The sequence below is a fragment of the Peromyscus eremicus genome, chromosome 18 (assembly GCF_949786415.1).
Source record: "Peromyscus eremicus chromosome 18, PerEre_H2_v1, whole genome shotgun sequence".
NCBI lineage: Eukaryota > Metazoa > Chordata > Mammalia > Rodentia > Cricetidae > Peromyscus > Peromyscus eremicus.
Window position 1 is genome coordinate 7,684,887 of NC_081434.1, and position 21,319 is coordinate 7,706,205.

At 42.9% G+C, this 21,319-nt stretch overlaps 1 protein-coding gene across 2 annotated transcripts; it reads left to right on the forward strand.

Moving 5' to 3' along the window:
- The first annotated feature begins 985 nt into the window (after positions 1–985).
- Positions 986–16,570, forward strand: Rxylt1 (ribitol xylosyltransferase 1). 2 transcript variants are annotated; one of them, XM_059245641.1, is made up of 6 exons: positions 986–1,249; positions 2,082–2,237; positions 5,942–6,044; positions 10,428–10,742; positions 12,748–12,918; positions 16,137–16,570. In XM_059245641.1, the coding sequence occupies exons 1-6, from the start codon at positions 1,075–1,077 to the stop codon at positions 16,552–16,554; spliced, it is 1,338 nt and encodes a 445-aa protein (XP_059101624.1). In that variant the 5' UTR covers positions 986–1,074; the 3' UTR covers positions 16,555–16,570. The 2 variants fall into 2 exon arrangements, with proteins under 2 accessions (XP_059101624.1, XP_059101625.1); XM_059245642.1 differs by lacking the exons at positions 986–1,249; positions 5,942–6,044 and having other exon boundaries at positions 2,124–2,237.
- Positions 16,571–21,319: the final 4,749 nt, after the last annotated feature.

Below are 21,319 nucleotides of genomic sequence, written 5' to 3' on the forward strand. Positions count from 1 at the left end.
GCAAACCCAGCTACAAAGGCATTTCCATGTTCCCATCCCCAAGTCCAATTGGTTTGCTAGAGTGGCTTGCAGAACTTGGGGTAACCTAATGCTTTACTGTTTCATTTTTAAGGGGATGCGAGAGAGGCATCCAGTTGAAGACCTAGGTAGGGTGCGGACTTTGAAGAAAGTTGAGAACAAGACTCCCCGTCCATTCCTGGGCAGGAGAGGTGCACCATCCTCCAGGCACACAGGTGACTTTGTGGATCTTCCTCAAGCGCTGCAGAAGCCTGTCCTGTGGAGATTTTTTTTTTAATGGCCATTCATTGATAAGGTATGATTGAGGGATGGACGATCATACGCAGAAATGATCGGACTAAAGCGGTCTGATCTAACGCTAATGGACTGAGTGGGGAAGCCTGTCTAGAGTTTTCTTTCCAGCATGCCTGCAGCACTCCACCTTCCTGGGCGTGGAAGCGGAAGTTGTGAGGGCTCCTGTCCAGCAAGGCGGGTCAGAGGCGCTCTCAGGGACCAGCTCCAGGTCATCCAAGTGGGATGAGATGAGAGCTCCTGCGTCCGTGGTACCTGAGGAGGAAAAAGAGCAGCTCAAGAGAGAAGGGCCGAGAAGAGCTTGTACCTTCTGAGAACTAAAGCGCCCCGCCAATTCTAACAAAAATGATGCGTGGTGTCCCTGTAAGCTGGGAAATAACGGGGCTGGAAAGATACACACAGGCATGCGTGGATGTATCCTAATTTCACAGCTGTCCTTAGTGACAGGAGGCGGTGGGACAGGGGGCGGGGCCTGAGTGAGGCCGTGGGTAGGAGGCGGGGCCTGCAGGAGGCTGCCCCAGGAGGAGGCGGGGCCTGCAGGAGGCTGCCCCGGGAGGAGGCGGGGCCTGCAGGAGGCTGCCCCAGGAGGGGGCGGGGCCCGCAGGAGGCCGCCCCGGGAGGAGGCGGGGCCGTCTTGAGGAAGGGCGGGGCCGAAGGAGCCGGGGGCGGGGCCTGAACGGTGCAGCCTGGGCCTGGCCCACACCGAGGGCCGCGGCCCGAGCCGGGGCTTTTCCTAAGGACGCCGGGCCGGGGAGCGGCGGTGGGATGCGGCTGACGCGCACGCCGCTGTGCTCGCTCCTCGTCGCCCTGTATTGCGTCTTCTCCATCTACGCCGCCTACCACGTCTTCTTCGGGCGCCACCGCCGTGCGCCCGCCGCGACCTCTCGGGGCTCCAGGAAAGCGGCGGCGGCGGCGCAGGCCAAGGAGAGGCTCGGCCGAGGTAGGGCAGAGGGGGCTGGGGCGGCGGGAGAGCCACGCGTGCCCCCGGCTCGCCCTGGGACTCTCGGGCCTCTGTGCGAGCTTCCCCCTCCGCCTCTGGAGCCGGCCCTGGGCTCGGATCGGAGACTTCTCACCCTGGTGGCGAGCTCCCTGCCCCGATCGCCGCCCCGGAGGCTGGAGGCGTGCACGCTTTAAATCCTGGAGTAGACCCTTGCCATGCCTCCAAGGCCAGAGGTTTGCAGGAATGCTGCGGGCGAGCCGCAGATCACCGCCCGGTTTAAGGCATCTCGTCCCATGTTAAGCACGGTCCTTTCTAATCATGGGGCTTCAGAAGGCCATGCCTTCTATTCCCAGCTCCGAGTCCCATCGGGTATTTTGACATGTTTGGGAATTGCAATCCTTTTCCACCCTCCTGCTCAGAATTTTTGCACAGTGGTGTTATGACACTGGTGGAGACAGCGTGCTAGAGTTAAGGTTTTTACTAGTAGTTTCCTTATGTAAAACCGGTGAGCAGTTCCAGAACAAAAACGCGTAGCTTGATATGTGTTCTGCAGGTGTTTCTAAAGGTTTGTGGGGAAGACATACTTGTTCTAGCTCACGTTAAAAGTTTTTAAATCTTTAACAGAGATGGTTCATTAAAAAAAAAAAAAAAGTTGGTTTCTTTTATTTTCCTTTTTTTTTTTTTCTTCAATCGTACGCCTCAAATTCGATTGTTTGTCTCTGAAACTTGAAGGTGAAACTAGTCCCCTCTAAGCATCTCATTCAAATGACTTGACTTTGTATCAGCTGTTATTATTACTCAGTAGTAAACGCCGTCACTCTCTTTAAAACAGAACGGTCAGCCCTGGAGAGTGAAGAATGGAATCCTTGGGAAGAAGATGAAAAAAACGAGCAGCAACACAGAGTTAAAACTAGCCTGCAAATATTAAACAAATCCACAAAAGAAAAAATAGAGCACAGGGTCCAAATTTGGGGCAAAGCTGCCATTGGTAAGTTAATGCAAAGAGGAAAAAGCATACATAGGCAATGTAAAATGTGCACTGTAGTGGTATTGAATTTACTAGAGTATTTATTTCATCGTTTAATGAAAATACATTCTCTCACCTTTTGTCAGGATTTCATTTGTCTTTCCCCTTAGGTAACAAGTATGCAAATGCTCCCGTATTGGTTAATTACATTTGTGGGTAGATACAAAGTAGATTGTGTAGCATCATTATATTCTAACTCATGTGCTCACTGAATTTTCATTTGTCTGTGTAATTAATGGTCACTTGATATATATGTGTAATATGTCTCCTTAGTGAGCAGACAAGTTTAGGAAATGCTAAACAGGGCAGTGTTCAACAAGGTTCTTCTTCATTGCAAGCCTTCCTTGGTTTTTAATATGTTCACTGTGTCCAATGAGGGGATACAGTATATAGTTAATTAAACTCTAACGTGTACAATGCTGACCTCAGCTCAATCCCAGCACCAAAAATAAATAAACAAAAACCTTGTTAGTTCACAAGAGCTGCTTTATCAGAAGTCTAGTGTTCTAGGATATACATTTCACTCAGATAAGAGAGTAAGGCCCTCCGTGATTGAGATTTTATATATATGTATGTATGTGTATATATATATGTATATATTTATAGTGTATGATACTGATAGGGTGATTAACATTTGCATTGTGAAATTGTCAGCAGGCTATCCATCATATAACATTTATTTTTGGTGAGAATATTTAAAATTTAATCTCTCAGAAACAGCAAATATACAGTACGGCATTAATAAGTACAATCATAATACTGTACCTTAGATCTCCAGAGTTAATCCAGTCTGTATTAATGAGACCTTAGGCCCTTTAATTGGCATTTCCTCATTTTACATAGTCCCTCTTACTCCTGCAAACACTTCTGTAGAAGAGGCTCTTTTGAACATGAGTTGGACAGAACGTCCGGTGAGAGATGTAGTTGGAAGTAAGTACAAGAAGACAAAAGGGTAGTAATAATAATAATAATAATCCCTCGTACCTAACTTGTGGTATTTCGTAAGTTTGTTTATGATGAGTTACCAAAACGACATCTGGAAGATTCCTGCTGGACCTGGATTTGTAATGACTCAATCTTCATAGTCTGGCAGGATTTTTCTGGTGGTGGTAGTGGTGGAGGTTGTGGTGGTTTTTCTGTTGTTGTTCTGTTGTTGTTGAATTTTAAATTAAGTACTGATTTCTTCCTGTAAGTCTCCATGTTCTCATTCTGCTTTAAATTTTAGATAGGAGTGGGTTTCATGTCTTTAGACTTTAAAGGTCCAGTAAGCATCATAGTGACCCTTGACCTTTATCACCCACTTCTTTCATCGTCAACATCTACCCCATGTGGTCGTAACAAACCAGTTACAGAATTCCCACCAAAAGGGGAACATGTGTGTCAAAAGGAGTCCTTGGTGCAAACACAGTGGAAACTGAGGGAAATCCCATGAGATTTTTCTGCCTCGAGTGATCTCCCGCACGGCTTTGTCCTCTGTCCCCTCAGCTCCACCTTGGGAGCCGTCCTTCCATCTGCATGAGGAACAGCGTGTGTTAGCAGCACAGTCGATGTATCAGCCTTCCCTGCTGGTGGAATTTTTGAGCCAAAATGGAGTTCATTCATTTCGGCCTCTCTGTCACAGCTGATCTAGGTGGCCGGGACTCCTAAGAACACCGCGTTCTCTAAAACTTCGAAGGTCTCTTGTGCTTTGTCACAAGAGTTCACTCTATTAAGAATGAAACTCCCCCCCCCCCCCATCTTTCCTGGATAGTCTCGTCTCGATTTCTGGCATCTGCTAAGGTGGCTAAGGAGATCCACAAGTCACATGCATAATCTCTTCCAACAGCCTCTTTCTTGTGAAGGTGAATATTTTAATTTCGTTTGCGGCACTAACCGAAAGTTAATTAGAGCCACCACATCTTTGGCTTCTCCACAGCATGGTTTTCTGACAGGAAATGTGCTTTTTCATCTCTTTTAAAATCTGAATAGTCCAAAACGTTCCCATTATCAAATCCTGTTATCTTGTTGCGTGACAGTTCATCCCTCAGTCTCTTTCTTTCCTCCTGTATTTTACTATAATCACAAAAGAAGAACAAAACCAGGCAGTCAATACTTTGCTTAGAGATCTCTTCATTTCACACATACACGTGGGACACAGTTCAGCTAAGCCCGTGACCCTTGTGCACACAGGTCCTCTTTCCCCATTTCTAATATCACAGTCCTCGTCTCCTTACACGCTCAGTGTCCCTTTGAGAAGCATGTACCACCAGCAGTCAGCGTGTGAGTCTGCGCGTTCATCAGACAGTGTCGTTTTCTCTCCTGTGTTCCTCACTCTTACCCGAGTCTTCCTCACGAGATGAACTGAGCATCTGCATTTCTCTGCACTCTCTGTTTAAGGCACGTTCTAGTGTAGAATTGGTTAAGAATCATTCTCTTCCAAATTCTTCCAGCCACCCCCATGTCCCTATTTCAAAGCCACCTCCACACTTTTTTGGTTTGTTTTGTTTTTGTTTTTTCGAGACAGGGTTTCTCTGGGTAGTTTTGGTGCCTGTCCTGGATCTCGCTCTGTAGCCCAGGCTGGCCTCGAACTCACAGAGATCCACCTGGCTCTGCCTCCCAAGTGCTGGGATTAAAGGCGTGCGCCACCACTGCCACCTGGCCACTTCCACACTTTTAACTTTTGGCTACAGTAGCACCTCACTTGATACCATGTCCTGCCCACTTAACACATAGTTTTCTATGGCTGCTGTAGTGAACTACTGTGTTTCATGATTCAAAACACTCCAACTTTGTTTCCTGCCTTTCTCAAGGGGAGCGGTTCACATGTCTCTGGAATGCTCACCGTCCCGGCACCTTAGTCACACTGAGACACTCTTTTGCTGTGTAAGATAATATTCACAGGTTCTAGAGATGAAGATGTGGACATGGAGAAGGAGGGAATTATTCAGCCTGACACATGTGGCAGCTTTATCTGATTGCCCAAATTCTAAACCTGGTGGTTAGGGTGACTTTAGTAACATGGCATAATGGGAGTGGAACAGAATACGTCTTTCAGTATAACTGACACAATGTTCTCAAAGGTGTTGTGTGCTAATGTTACCTCATGTGCCCTGCTGACCTTGTCCACTCTAAGAGCTTTCATTCAGATGACACCAAGACCAAGCGTCATGGTTGTCCTCAGGAGAAAGGATGGCTGTCATGTGTCTGTGAGGGGATCGTGCATTCAGGGGTGTCTGATGAAATGGGAGGCAATATCCCCTTGACATACTGAATGTGTGGTATACTGATGAGCCCCTCTGGCTTCAGCACAAAGTGTTTAGTCCCTCCAGTTACGATATCAATTCTAAAAAGGATGGTAATTTAGTTTGTAATATACATTTTTTTTTTTTCAGAATATGATGGTCAGTAAGGGTTCAGTGACATTAGGGGTTCCTCAGTATAAAATAAGAGATTCTGTTGTCTTCACTACAACCCGCTTTTAACACCTACAGCCACTGAAGTCTGACCCTTGTACAGTTAGTTGCCATATTGACTGAGGTTTTGCTTGGTAGCACTGCCCGCCAGCAGACCACGGCAGGAAACTTCTAGGCTCATAGTCAAAATAGCAAGAAACAAAACATACATCCCTCGGGCGTACTAAACTGGACAAGGCAGCAGATGTTTCTGTTTTCTTCTTTTGTTACCAGGTTTGTATCTCTGGGAACACATATTTGAAGGCCCTCTTGATCCCGCTGATGTGACTGCTCAGTGGAGGGGAGGATATTCAATTGTAGGAAGAACACATTACAGGTATCAGTTAGACAGCGTTAACCTTGTGCTACTACATGATGTTTGATGTAACTACTAGAGGGAAATAGACTTTTTACATCGCTTCCATTTCAGCTTGGGAAAAATACAGAAATAAATCTGTGGCTACGTGTTCATAGTTCAAGCTTCATTAAACATTTTCTTACTAAGTTGGGCATTACAAAATAGTTTGGGAGGGAGGACTGGAGATGTACCTCAGTGGCACAGTGGTGGAGTACTTACTTGCCTGCCATGTGCAAGGCCCTGGGTTCTGTCCCCACTACTGAAAAAAAAAAAAAAAAATGAAATAAATTTGGAGGAGTCTTATTTCTGTTTTGTTTTTAGCTGATGATTTGGAAAACTTCATATTCTGTGTTTTATACACTTGGCTGGTAAATGAATATTTAATGTTCTTTGCCTGGGAGGACTAACATGTAAACAAGTATTACTTTCATTATTTTCTTTTCGTTAGTAGATATATTAGCCTTGTAATATTCAGATAGAATCCAACTTTTACTTATTAAAATATTTTATGTCATATCTACTATGATTTGTTTAATGATCTAGATTCCTAGTTTTTGCAAAATTGAGAACTCTATTCTGATTTTTAGATTCTGTAAAATGAATTAATTACCTAGACATTTAGGGGTTTTACTTTCATTTAATTTACCTATCACTATATAATTTCTTAATTGTTAAATAGAATTAACATGACTTTAATTAGAAAAATTGTAATTTTGTTATGAAAGTGCTATTTCCATTTTGGTTTTTACTGGAATAAACATGAGTTGTTTTTACGTGTTTACTTCTTGTGACAGTTCTGTTGTAGGGGTGGGTGTCAACAAGAGATTCTGGGGTTTATTGCAAATCCATTCTGTAGCATGAATATTAAAAGTTCTTATTAATAAAATCAAACATGAGCCAGGTGTTGGGGTGAACTGGAAGATCAGAGAACCAGAACAAGCCACAGTTTCCTCACCTGGCCAATTCCTCAGGTGATCCTGTTTCCTCAGACTGGATGCCTCTCAGCTGAACTGGCTGCTAGAAGCCTGAAAGCTTAACCAGCCAAATGCTTCTAGTTCCTGGTCCTCATGCCTTATATATCTTTCTGCCTTCTACCACCACTCCCTGGGCATAAAGGCTCACTCCCTGGGATTAAAGGTGTGTGTCACCGTGCCTGGCCGTTTCCAACGTGGCCTTGAACTCACAGAGATCCAGAGGGATTTCTACCTCTGGAGTGCTAGGATTAAAGGCGTGTGTGCCACCATTTTCTAGCCTTTGTATCTAGTGGCTGTTCTGTCTCTGACCCCAGATAAGTTTATTAGGGTGCACAATATTTTGGGGAACACAATACCACCACACCATTCTTTTTCCACATAAACAAGAGAGGAGAAGCTCTACTTGACTTAGGTTCATTTGAATTTTCACCACTGCCGTGGTTGCCGACCTTACCACACTTGGCAGGTTTATTGCACTTAGCTGTGTTTTCTAGCCGTGTTCCTTAGGAGGAGGGTGGTTCCGAGTGGAAGACAGGCCAACCTTGGGCAGTCTTTATTAGGAGCTGTGGACCTGTGTTTTCAGTAATGTTTTATTTAATGTTAGTATGCGAATGTAATGTGTCTGCCTCCAGTCCAGCCTGCACTGCCTACCTTCCAGTTCCTTCCCTACAACTCCACCACTCTTCCCTCCTGACTTCATGTGCACATGCGTGCACATGTGCACTCTCTCTGTCTCGGTCTTTGTCTCTCTCTCTCATTCTCTTGCTCTCACTCTCTCTAATTCAATACCCACTAAGTCCATTTAGTGATGCCTGTATGTGAGACAATCTGCTGGAGCATGGGTAGCTTCTCAGGGCCCAAATCCCTGAAGAAAAATGGCTCTCTCAGTCAGTCAGTCTCTCTCTCCCTCCCTCCCTCTCTCCCTCTCTCTCCTCCAGTAGCAACTACTGCCAGTTGATTTTTTGGGGGAAACGGTTTCTCGTAGGAGTTCAATTATTAGGATAGGCCGGCTGGACAGTGAGACCCAGGGCTACACCTATCTCTGTGCTACATCTAGCTTTTCACAGTGGTGCAAGGAATTGCACTTCCGTCCTCCGACTCGCAAGGCGAGCACTGAGCTTCCTAACCCATCATTACACGAATCTTTTCAGAGGAGGGATACTTAAGGAGTAAACAAATATTTATACTTGTTGCTCTTTGTAGGTCATATGTATATTCCTAAGCATTACAGTATTTCGATTTCACTGGTTGAAAGTAAATGTGTGGCTGGACATGGACCTCGGTGGTAGGAAGGCTGTTCTAGAATGTGCAAGGCTCTCGTGCTTCAGTTGCCAGTACAAAAAAAAAAAAGTGTCTATTATGTGCATAACTAGCATCCTTAAGCTTACAGTTATGTGCTGTTACCATAGTGATAGAAAGGGGATTAAAGTAGACACTGTTAACTCCCAAGAAAGGCTAAGCCCCATTTTACCCTTCTGAAATTTTTATGTGAGATTTTATGTTATCATCAAAAAACAGTGCTATTTCCTCTTAGAGAACTGTGTGTTCAAGTGCTGTAACAAAATTTTAAAATATCTTATTAAACAGTGAAGAGTAGTATATAATTTATCCAAAATTAACAAACTCATGGAATTTCAAGTTGTAAGCTCGATCAAGTTATGTAGGTACTAATGATATAAATGGTTTCTCTGGGCTCTCTACATTGAAGTATTTACTCTGAAGACTTTTGTTTTTGTTTTTGGTTTTTTTTTTTTGTTTTTTTGAGACAGGGTTTCTCCATGTAGTTTTGGTGACTGTCCTGGATCTCTCTCTGTAGACTAGGCTGGCCTCGAACTCACAGAGATCCACCTGACTACCTCCCGAGTGCTGGGATTAAAGGTGTGTGCCACTGCTGCCCGGCTTGAAGGCATTTTTCCATTGAGGCAAACAGTATGAAAAAAGATAGTGAAAATTGTAAGTTGTGATGTTTACACATATGCCAACTTACCTAAAAGAGTAGATTACCTTTTAGAATTCTACACATGAGCTCTTTAGATACGATTATTCTTCAGTTAATGGATTTTCATGATAGACACTATAGTGATAACCTCAGTTAACTAAAACATAGCATTCAACCTGTATATTATACTAACTCATACATAAGCTATATTTTATAATGTTAATATGTAGTAGGAAAATTCAGCAGTCTTCATAATTTCATGTTGGAAATGCAGTAGCAAGGAGCTAGAAATACAGCTCATTAGTTGAAGGCTTTCCTAAAGCGCACAGGCTCCAGGCTTACTTCCCAACACCACGCAGACAGGGAGCGGTGGTGCGCTTTCTTCCCAGCACTCGGAAGGAGGAACAGAAACTCAAGGAAAAGCAAGGACATCCAGACTTACCTCCCCTAACTCCGTGCCCCAGCGCTTTTGACCCATTCTCGGACAGAGCCTTTACCCGCACTGAGCAGGCTGTGAGCTGACCTCTCCTAGTCCCACATGGTGCCCTCCATCTTTGTCTCCTGGGACTGCCCTTCCCAGGACTGCCTTCCTTCCCTTACTCTCCACCTGTGCTCCTCCCTCCCCTCCTCCGTGCTTCCCAAACAGTTGGGGACACTCACTGTTTCCCAGCTGCTCATTCCTTCGTACTCCCACTAAAGTTCAAAATACTTGGGTGGCAGTGATTGGGGCAACGTACGACAGTGCGAGTTTTGACAGTGGAGCATGTTTATTCCTTTTATGAAAACTTTTAAAACTATATTTCAAACAAAGAACTACAACGTACTCCCTCTTGCTAACCACTCACAACATATTTCAGCTGTCATGAATTCTTTTTATTTAACTTTCCTTTTCAAAGAAATGTTTCCAATAAAAGAAGACCTTTCTTTGTTTCCTAGTCCTTTATTCTTCGTTCTTCAGAGAGAATTGCTGTTAAGAATTTGGTGTATGTTCCCTCTCAGAGTTTTACATTTCTGATGATAGAAGCGTATAAGTATTATTTTTTCAATATGTACTTTCATATTTACATAAAATTATACTTTAAGGGCTGGTAAGATGGTAAAAATGGTTGCCTCAAAGCCAGACAACCTGAGTTCAATCTCAAGACCTGCATGGTGGAAGGAGAGAGCCACTTGATATATTTTCCTTTACGTTATATTTTAATACCTTGCCTTCAGTGAAGAAATGAGAATCCCACATAATCATTTTCATATAGTAGTTGAATTTTACATCCAAAGCTTTCTATTAGTCTGTAGCCCTGTCCCAGACTTATTCAGAAGAATTTGTATTATACAAATTTCATTTCTAAAGAGTATGAGTTAAATCTCATTCTGGATTTTATGTAAAGTGATTGAAATTTTCCTTTGTTCAGTTTTGTTTATCTCTTCTTTGTGGTGTATTGTTTTCTACAGTTTCATCACTGGCCCAGCCGTACTTCCAGGCTACTTCTCCATAGATGTGGACAATGTGGTCCTTGTTTTAAATGGAAGAGAAAAGGCAAAGATCTTCCATGCCACCCAGTGGTTACTTTACGCACAGAATCTAATGCAAACCCAGAAGCTGCGGCGTCTGGCTGTCGTCTTGCTTGGAAATGAGTACTGTGACAATGACTGGATAGTGCGGTTCCTCAGAAGAAATGGAGGCTTCATAGACCTGCTTTTCATAACCTACGACAGCCCCTGGATTAACGGTGTGGACGTTCTCCAGTGGCCTTTAGGTGTAGCAACGTAAGTACAAGATAAGATTGTGCATCCTTAGACCCCAAGGTCTGATTTCTCAATCAGGAACAGGGTGTTTTAAATGGTGCTGGGCTTACAGAGAATGTGGCCAGGGGCCATCTTTCCAACAGTCCAAACGAGTGTGGTCTCGTGCCTCAGTGACATTAGTGAGAAGTTTTGTTGTTGTTGTTTGGGGAGTATTTTACCCTCCGCTGAGGAGAACTGATGAGTACTCTTTTGTTTTCAAATGAATATAGGATCAATTTTTAAGCTTATTAGTGTCCTAAAGAGATGTTTAACAGAGAATGAACATAGAGCCATAATTTCTAGTGAAAACAAATACTTTTGTTGTAATATTTTTATATAAAGAATACATTTACCCTTGGGTTGTGATTGGCTGACTTTATATAAATCTCAACTATAAAAGCAAAGGTTAATTCAATGGTAATTTAAGATCTTCAATATGTAATCATCCCCCAGGTTAAAAATTTGGAAAACATTTTTTAAGCTTTTTATGGATAGGTTTTTAATAGTAAGCAAACTTTAAACCAGGCTCCCACTAATATATAAACTTTCTGAGGGCAGGAATTTTCTTCCCTGCTCTAAAAGTGTTCGTGAAGGGCTACAGCAATAGCCCAGCCATTAAGAACACTTCCTGCTCTTGTAGGGGACCCAGGTTCAGTTCCCAGCACTAGCATGGTGTAGCTTACAACTGTGTATGATTGTATTTCCAAGGAATCTGATACCCTTTTCTGAACTCTGTGGTCACATGGCTACACATGGAGACAAGCAGGCATACACATATACACATAAATGAAAAATCAATTTTAAAGTGGTGCTTATACACTGTAGGTACTCAATTATTTGTTGAGTAAATGAATCATCTCACTGGTAGTCTTGAATCAGACATTCATTATGTCACTGGTTACCACCATTTGTACCCTCAGGCTTATCTCTAGTTAGCTACACAGATGTCACCAGAGAAATGCCACTGGCACATTCCCACCCCAACATACACAACATTTCAGCTGAATAGGTTTGGGCTAAGACCAGTCTTAAAACTTCAAAGACTTGTTAAGTATACCCACCCTTAAGACCTTCAGAAAAGTCTATTCCTTGAGAAGAGCCTGTATTTATAAAAATACTACTTTTTCCACTTTGTATGACCACACCTATTTGTATAATAGAAGATAAAAGCATAGTAATTCTGGTATTGCCAGATCCGTCTTGTTCCCAATGAGGAAAGATGCAGTACCAACTGGAAACTTTTGGTTGTCTCAACTAAAGAGAGGAAACTGTCACAACTGCCATCAAATGGGTAGATCCCAGGTGTCTTAGTCATTGTTCAATCCTGGGAAGAGACACCATGACCACAGCAACCTTTATAAAGGAAACCATTTAATTGGGGCTGGCTTACAGTTCAGAGGTTTAGCTCATTATTGTCAAGGTGGAAAGCATGGTGGCATGCAGGCAGACGTGGTGCTGGAGAGGTAGCTGAGAGTTCCACATCTTGATCCACAGACAATAGGAAGTAAACTGAGACACACTTCCTCCAACAATGCCACACCTCCTAATAGTACCATTCCCTATGAATTCCTTATTGGGGCCAATTACATTCAAACACCACACTTGAGATGTTGTTAAACATGGCACAGTGTACAGGACTCTTCTAAGCAAAAAATTATGTGACCCAAAATGCCATAATGGTCTCCTGTACAGCGTAGTCACTTGTAGTCAGTGACCTGTCACATCACTTGTAGTCAGCCTCCTTTGTATCGTATACAGATTTTATTTGTTGTTTGTCTTAATATACTTGCAAACTCCTTGGAGTTAATTTTTCAGAGCTCATGACTGTAACAGTATATTTTCTTTTTAATGGATAAATAATAATTTTACGTCTGTGGTGTACAGTGTGTTTAGAAATCATATTTTAAATGCCCTGACTATACATAACCTAACAAGCCAGGCTGTGCGATGATCCTACCATACAATAATTCATTGCTTGTTTTTATAGATACAGGAAGTTTCCTGTGGCTGAGGCCAGCTGGTCGATGCTTCATGATGAGAGGCCCTACATATGTAATTTTTTAGGAACTGTCTATGTAAATTCATCAAGACAAACACTCATGAACATTTTGAAACAAGATGGAAGTGATAAACTTTGTTGGGTTTCTGCAAGAGAACAGTAAGTTTTATATTGGTGTGGTTCCTCCCTGTTGCTCTCCAATCTGAGTGTCACTTTGTGTACAAATAGGTTTCCAGAGAATCACTGGTGACTCCACTTAGTCTACTGTCCTGCAGTGGTAACTAAAGCCGAGAAACTGGCTTCTTTCTCATCTTGTACATAGTAATCAACGAGGTGGTGATAAAGTAACAGAAGTCATTTTGCAATCATTTCTTTTGCTTTTAAATAAACACACGGGCCAGGGGACAAACACCTAAAAGACATGCTTCTAGATCTCGAAACTTATTTTTCATTGTGACAGAGATCGCCTTCTAGATGGACGTCATTACTATTAATGTAACTATATTAAATTCATTCACCCAGCAGTTGCCAAACAACTGTCATATGCTAGAAACCATTGTACCATGATAATGTCAACAAAAACAACACGTGTGCCCATAGCACTGAAGTGTTTGTTGGAGGAGACAAGTGAAATGTAGCGTGTGTCAGAAGATGATAGTGTCGTGTAAGCAAAGAATTCAGCAGAAGGCAGCCATGCAGAGGACTGGGTGTAGAGAAGGAAGCATTGGTTTTCAGATGGCGCAGGAGAGCACCAGTAGAGGGCTACATGAAACACAGACCTGAAGAGGGTGCAGGGTCAGCCTCGTGTTGGCGTGGGACAGCAGTGTCCATGTAGAGGGTGCAGGGTCAGCCTTGTGTTGGCGTGGGACAGCAGTGTCCATGTAGAGGGTGCAGGGTCAGCCTCATGTTGGTATGGGACAGCAGTGTCCATGTAGAGGGTGCAGGGTCAGCCTCATGTTGGCGTGGGACAGTAGTGTCCATGTAGAGGGAGGAGCAAAGGTCATAAGGCAAGACAACGGGCTGGTGTGAGGGGATGAATGAGGGTGGTATAAAAGAGGAAAGGCTTACCAGAGGAATAATGCTAATAAAATGGTTCTCATTGCGTTGAGCTAGAGGTCAAGTAGTACCCTCTGTGCTCCTGCTGCTTCTAGACCATTCTGTCCTTCCCTCCAGAAACCCCAGTTCTTCAGTCTCATGCCACCGTAAGTAACTGTCACTGACATCCTCTGTAGCACTGAGCCTTGGGCTTGCCACCCTAATTCCTTAAAGTCGCTTCAACCCAAGACAAGATGTGTCCAACTTGATCTGGGTGGTCAGACTTACCAAGGGTAAGTCTATCTGAGAATCAAAAGTACCCTGGGAGAGCTAGTCGACCCCGGATGTGGCCCATTCAGTTTCACAGAACGTTCAGAAGAGACTCTTGGTGATAGGATAATCATAATCCTCCTTAACTGTAGTGGAGTAAAGTTTGTCAAGTCTTAAGAACACAGGTTAGAGGGCTGTTAGCTAGGCTTGCTAGTCTTCTTACCCATACTATCCATCAGTTGAGTCGCCCCAAGTCCAGATAAACGGATTACCGCAGAAAGTACAAGAGGGAGAAAGAGGACAGTCAAAATGAAGCCAAAACCATGACAAGACAAACAGGACATGAAACCAGACCAAGAACCTCAGTCGGGCAGGGAGAGTCTCGCTTTTTGCCCTGGACCAGAGAATATTGGGGTGCGCCCACATCCCAGATAGGGATCCCACAAAACAGAACCAGATTATGACTCACCAAGAGGCCTCCGTGGATGCTTGCTGCTTTGCTCAGCAGGAACATTCACCCCAGTAATCCTTGAACTGAAGGCAGCCTCGGAGCCTTGGAAGATCCCAAGACACATGCCTCCTGAGGCAGCCCCCAGGCCCCTGGAGTTCCGAAGCAAAGGTCAGCGTTTAGAATTTGGGTGGTTGGTCTGAGTGTCATTGGGGCTCTTCGGAAAATGTTAATCCCGATGGCAAGGATAAGACTACTACCATAATTCAAGCCAGATTTGAAGCAAGTTTGATTTCTATGGGGTGCACCCAAGAGCTGGCCAGAGACTGCCTCCTAAGTCAGATTAAGGAAAGGAGCCCTGAGTCTGTCTCCTGTGTCCCTTTTAAGGAGTAAAATCACAAGTAGTTTTACAGGGCAATAAGGAAATATAAAAGCCTTAAAAAAAACCTCATGTGGTCACCCTCATCGAGGAACCCCCACCCTGCTGGTCTCACCTGCCCACCCCATACCTGCACTCACGCTCCTGCATGAATTTGCACAGTTTGAAAGCTGAAGAACTCCACACTCGCCCGACTTTCTTCCTAATGTATTCTCCCTCCCTCTTTGAAGGTTGTTTTATACCTTCTTTGTCCTAAATTCTCAACACCTCCTCCTCAGTCTTCCCGACTTTAAAACCCTTGCTTATTTCACTAAGAAAATACAAACAGAACAAAATGCTTGGCTTCTAAGAGAGTTCTTAGCTTCTACATGTGTTATGGATTATGCATAATTGGGGACTCCCAGCTGGCCACACCAGGGTTTCCCAGGCGTGAGAGAAAACTTGCTGGCGCACTGTGTCGATGCAGTGGTGGGCCCATGCGGTCTCACGACCTTTATCTTTGTTTCTTCTCCTTCCTTCTCCACATCTGCATAGCCTGCCTGTCCACACCCAACTCCTGGGTTCTGAGCGCTCAGCAATGAAACGTTCTCTAATCTGCTTGAGAATGCCACCCTGTCTCTTCAGACCCTCTCTGCTTCTCTGCTTTAATTTTCCTCACAGATCTTCAGACTTTCTAGAAAATGCCCCGACTTTAACTCAGTTAAAGACTTAATGTCCACTACTAGACTGCTACACAGAGTAAGACAAGGAGAACAGAACCCAGCACTTGGGAAATACAGGCTGAATGAATACTACCCACTCAAAAATTGACCACTAGATATTTTAAATATATAACAATAAAACATTCAAATTCTTTTTTTTTTTAAATTGTTTTAGGCAGTCTCATGTAGCACAGGCTGGTCTCAAACTCATTGTACAGACCAGGATGACTTTGAACTAGTGATTCTTCCTACACCTACCAACTCCTATGATTACTGGTGTGTACAACCATACCCAGTTTTTGGATGGATGATGATCAGTACTAGGTCTGAATGCTACCAACTGGGCTATATACACATCCCCAGATTCTTTAAAAGTTTTAAGAAATATATTTGGTCCAATGTGTTCAGTGTCTTTTATATTTATCATCTCTGTATTTGTTCACAATTTTGATAATTGACACTAAAAGGTTTCCTTCAGAAAAGATGCCATAGGAAAATAAAACCCTACAGGGATTTCTTTGTTGTTGTTTGTTTAATTTCCTAGGTGGCAGCCTCAAGAGACAAATGAAAGTCTTAAGAATTACCAAGATGCTTTACTTCAGAGTGACCTCACATTGTGTCCTGTAGGAGTGAACACAGAATGTTATAGAATATATGAGGCCTGCTCCTTTGGCTCCGTTCCTGTAGTCGAGGATGTAATGACTGCTGGTTACTGTGGAAACACATCCAGTCACCACAGGGCACCTCTGCAGTTACTCAAAGCCATGGATGCTCCCTTCATCTTCATCAAGAACTGGAAGGAGCTTCCTGCTATTTTAGAAAAGGAGAAGACTTTAACTTTACAAGAAAAAATTCAAAGAAGAAAAATGTTGCTTCAGTGGTACCAGCACTTCAAAACAGAGCTAAAGTGGAAATTTACTAGTATTTTAGAAAGTTCATTTTTTATGAATAATAAAGGTTAATCATATCTAATACTAAGAGTGTGCTCATAAGTGTGTATATTTATAGTGTTTGCTAAGATGCCTTCATCCACTGTGTTATATAACAGACCAGATGTTCTCCTGTTTGGCTATTGCTATGTATAAGATAAAAGAGATGGTAGAATTTCACTCAGATAGAGCTGGCAAGATGATTGAGTGGGTAAAGGTGCTTGCTGCCAAGCCAGATGACCTAAATTCAGTCCCCAGGAAGCACCTGATAGAAGGAGAGAAATGAGTCTCACAAGCGGTCCGTGACCTCTCACCAGCATGCGCACTCTTCAGATAAATAACGTACTCGGATTCCGTTCTACCAAGATGAGTAAGTCAACATTTACTAACTTTTCTCATTGTCTTCAACCCACATTAGGGACTGGAGAGTTGCCTCGGTGGTTAAGAGTGCTTACTCTTGCATATAAGCTGAGTTTAGTACCCAGCGTCCATGTCAGGCACTCAGCCATCACTAAGTATTGCTCCATAGGCCCTGACACACTCCTGTCCTCCATGGACACCTGCACACAAGTGCACATAACACATGAAATAAAAATAAGAATTAACAGAGTACTATTTACTAGGACTGACATTTGGATGTCAGAGTATAAGAATAGATGGCTACCAGTGGCTACAAAATTACAGTTAGATAGGATCAATGAATTCAAGAGCTCTATTGTACAACATGATGATTATTGTAATACTGCAATTGAAAAGTGCCTGAGTGGATGCTGTGCGCTCTCACAAAAGTATTAACTCTTGAGATGATGTATATATTAATTAGGTGAGTATGGCCAGTCCACAATGTATATATTCTCAGACATTACACCTGATGAACACATTCAATATTATCTCTGAGTGTTAAAAATAATAAACTCTGGGGAATCTGCATTATCTATCAAAAGACTGGGGATTGCAGTCCGGAAAAACAGATTAGAAACTGCAGTTTCCATGAGGGTTTTGCCCAAGCCAACTGCTCATGCTGTGTCTTAGTTCTTTTGGGGATGGAAAGTATTTGCTCCCTTGACATTGCGGCAAAGCTCCTGGCCGAAACAACTGGGAATACGTCTATTTTGCCTCATAGTTTCAGACTTCCTCGGTGTACCAAAGTCAGAAGGGAGGGAGGCATTCAGGGCAACAGAAATGTGAAACATCATCTGTGGTGATATTTTATTTGTGCTTTAATAAATGAAGTTTGCCTGGAGATCAGAGGAAATAGCAAGCCATTTTAAGTAAACACAAAAGTCTGGCAGCGGTAGCACATGCGCTAAATCTGATCACTTAGCAGGCAGGATCTCTGTGTGTTCGAGGCCACACTAGGGAACAGAGCCAAGAGTGGTGACATACGCCTTTAATCCCAGTACCAACCATAGAGACCTGGAGGTCAGTACAGACACAGAAAGTGACAGAACTGTGTAGGAAGAGGAAGTGAGGTAGCTGGACTAAGAGAGCCAATGAGAGGGCAGAACAGCAAGGCAATATACTACCTAATCTATAGACAAGCCGGACACTAGAGAATTGACCGCCTCTCTTTGTCTTGCCAAGGTAGGCCAGTCTCCCAGGCTCCTCACCCACAGAAACTCTCTTGGATCTTCTGGGTCTGTCAGCTGAAGGCCGGTTCTGCCCCGTGTGGCAGTTAATGAGTTAATGCTGTCTGGTGTGACCACTGAAGACTGAAACCATTTGACTTCCATCAAGATCACCGAGATTGCCTAGGATGATCCTAGAATAATTATCCAGGTAGCTGGTAAGTCTCTGTCATTTTAATCAATACAGAGGCCATTTGGTTTATACTTCCTATTCAAATTTATTCTTCTCAGATCTCTGGTGGTATTGATGGCGGCTAACTGTAGCTTCATCAGTTTAATAGCAGCTGCCTAGTCCGATCATTTCAGATACGGAAATCAGGCGGTGCTGCTTCTAAAACCATTAGGTCCCCTGGTGAGAGAAACAGATGCAAAAACAGGTTTCAATGTAACTTTTTACTATTTATTTAGAGAAACTTGCTTTGCAACGGTTCTCAGAAAGCAACCATTTCCGTCTCATGATAAATGGTTGGATGGGAAAAAACTGATCTGAGGATATGGGAGTTTAAGTAAGTTGTAAAGGTTCAAAAAGTAGTTTAAGATATGTAAATGCAGTTTGTGAGGGCCTGAGGAAATAATTTAAGATATATAAAAAGTAAAACTTAAAGATGATACATGATTCCAAGACTTCAAAAATTCAGAATTTTAAGATATTAATCAATGGAGTTCTGATACTTAAAAGTGTTTCTCATTATGCACAGCTCTGAAGGGAAAAGTATCCCGGCTGTCCGAAGCCAGGCAATACCTTACAGCTCTCTTCTGGTGGGGGATGGTTTTCCCTCAGGAATGTAGCTCTTCTCCTCTCTGGGCAGAGCCATTGCTACTCTGCTCTGCTAAGGGAGTTTCCTGTCAGAAATGTAGCAGTTCTGCTCCTGCTCCAGCTAAACTTGTTACTTCTCTGCTCCACTCCAGCAAAAGGTCGTTACCCCAAACTTCATTCAAGAGATTTATTGGAAGTGAGGAATCCAGGAGAATGGCTGCCTCTGCCAGGGTAGAAAAAGACAGCTTCAAACTGAACAGGTACAGGGCTTATATAGGGTTTCTGAGGGGCGGAGCTTTTCTAGGGTGAAGATTTTCAGGGAGGGAATTGGTCAGATTTCAGTCCCTGGACTTGGAAACGCTCAGATATTGGCTGGATTTCATGCTCAGTGACTGGTTGGTTCTTATGATCAGTGATTGGTTGGTTTTGTGCTGAGTTGGTCAGGGGCAGGGTGTGTTTCTTTGGCTCTGGTTTCAGGGTCAGGGTGTGTTTCTTTGGCTGGCCCTTTTACTCTTCGTGGGAGAGGAGTGATGATGTAGTTCTATTTCAATTAAAAACTGAGGGAGACCAGCTCCCTCTTATTCCCCCAGGGTACTCTTGAGCAGGGATCAATGAGGACTATGCAGATAGAAATATAGAGGAGAGAGACAGTTAAAAACACAGGATAGCCTTGGGAAGGCCTGGGTCAAAACCCATCAGCCCTTCTGTCTCTACTAACGGGCTTTTTAAAGGAATGCCAAGGGGTGGAGCAAAAGACTGCCCCCCAGCACAGCCAAGTGCAGACCATTCCAGACACCTGGTGACCATTCATGTGGTCAAGCCATCCCCTAATGCAGCCCTGCTGTGTAAAGCAAGCTCAGATCTCACTAGGAAACCTTTATGGACTCTCACAAAAAAAAAAAAAAAAAAAAAACATTTTTAAAATGAAGAAAAAAGTACTTATTACTATAAACTACACAGACTTTTTGCTCATTTTTGTTTAAGCCTCTCTTCAGGAAGATCTTAATAACCTTGATAATATACTACATCTTTCCTAAAAATCAACAACAACAAAAGACACTTTTCAGTTCTCCTTGGGAAAGAGTAAAATACTCTAAAAAAGCACAATTTTTGTTGTATTTGTACATATTTATGCATACACACATAGATTGTAACAATAATAAAAAAGAAGCTATCAGTTACAGGAGTACATAGGAGGGATTCAAAGGGGGGTAGCTGGGGTGCTGGAGAGAGGAAAGGGAGGGGAAAGTGACGTAATTCTATTTCAACATACTTAAAAAATAGTAAGTAAAAGTAATAACTTACTTGAAAGGCTCTTCTTCATTTTTAAATCTCTGAATTTTTTTAAAACATCCACATGATCCCATTATAAAAGGAAAATCCAAGCCTATTAATGACATTTAACTAGATCAACTCTTTTCATAAAGCACCCAAGAAAACTCAAAAAGTGACATGTAAAAACATCACTATTGTCACTGAGGCACAAGGCCACACTCGTTTGGACTGTAGGAAGGATGGCCCCTGGCCTCATCCTCTGTAAGCCCAGCACCATTTAAAACACCCTGTTCCTGATTCAGAGCATCAGACCTTGGGGTCAAGGGATGCACAATCTTATCTTGTACTTACGTTGCTACACCTAAAGGCCACTGGAGAACGTCCACACTGTTAATCCAGGGGCTGTCGTAGGTTATGAAAAGCAGGTCCACAAAGCCTCCGTTTCTTCTGAGGAACCGCACTATCCAGTCATTGTCACAGTACTCATTTCCAAGCAAGACGACAGCCAGATGCCTCAGCTTCTGGGTTTGCATTAGATTCTGTGTGTAAAGTAACCACTGGGTGGCATGGAAGATCTGCTCTTTCTCCTCCATTTAAAACAAGGACCACATTGTCCACATCTATGGAGAATTAGCCTAGAACTATGACTGGGCCAGTGATGAAACTGTAGAAAACAATACACCACAAACAAGAGATAAACAAAACTGAACAAGAATATTTGGTATCAAAACTTCCAGTTACTCCTATTCATTCTATAAATGATATTTCTGCAATACCAATACTTTTGGTTGACATGACAGGGCCTTGAATATACTAACTAGGCTAGCATTTCAACCACTGACATCCATGTTCAACCACATATTTACCTTCAAGCAATATAATTATTATACATTCAGCACTATGTATATGATCTAGAATGAATTTAGCTCAACAGAGGCCTGAGGAGGAAAGAAAAAATAACCATTGGTAATGATATTTATCAGAATCTGTTATTTTTATTTTTTCATATATAATTACTCTGAAATGATATGTGATGAAGGGGATAGGAAACAGCTCAATAAGTAAAACACCTTCTTCATAAGCATGAGGTCCTGAGTTCAAATCCCAACACCTTACAAAAAGCTGCTCTGTGAGATGA

Bases quoted from the DNA above. Each gene is read 5' to 3' on its own strand.
- Rxylt1 (XM_059245641.1), top strand. From the start codon at position 1,075: ATGCGGCTGACGCGCACGCCGCTGTGCTCGCTCCTCGTCGCCCTGTAT. The intron at 2,238-5,941 runs GTAAGTTAATGC...TTTTGTTACCAG, and splicing joins TTGGGGCAAAGCTGCCATTG to GTTTGTATCTCTGGGAACAC. The intron at 10,743-12,747 runs GTAAGTACAAGA...TTGTTTTTATAG, and splicing joins TGGCCTTTAGGTGTAGCAAC to ATACAGGAAGTTTCCTGTGG.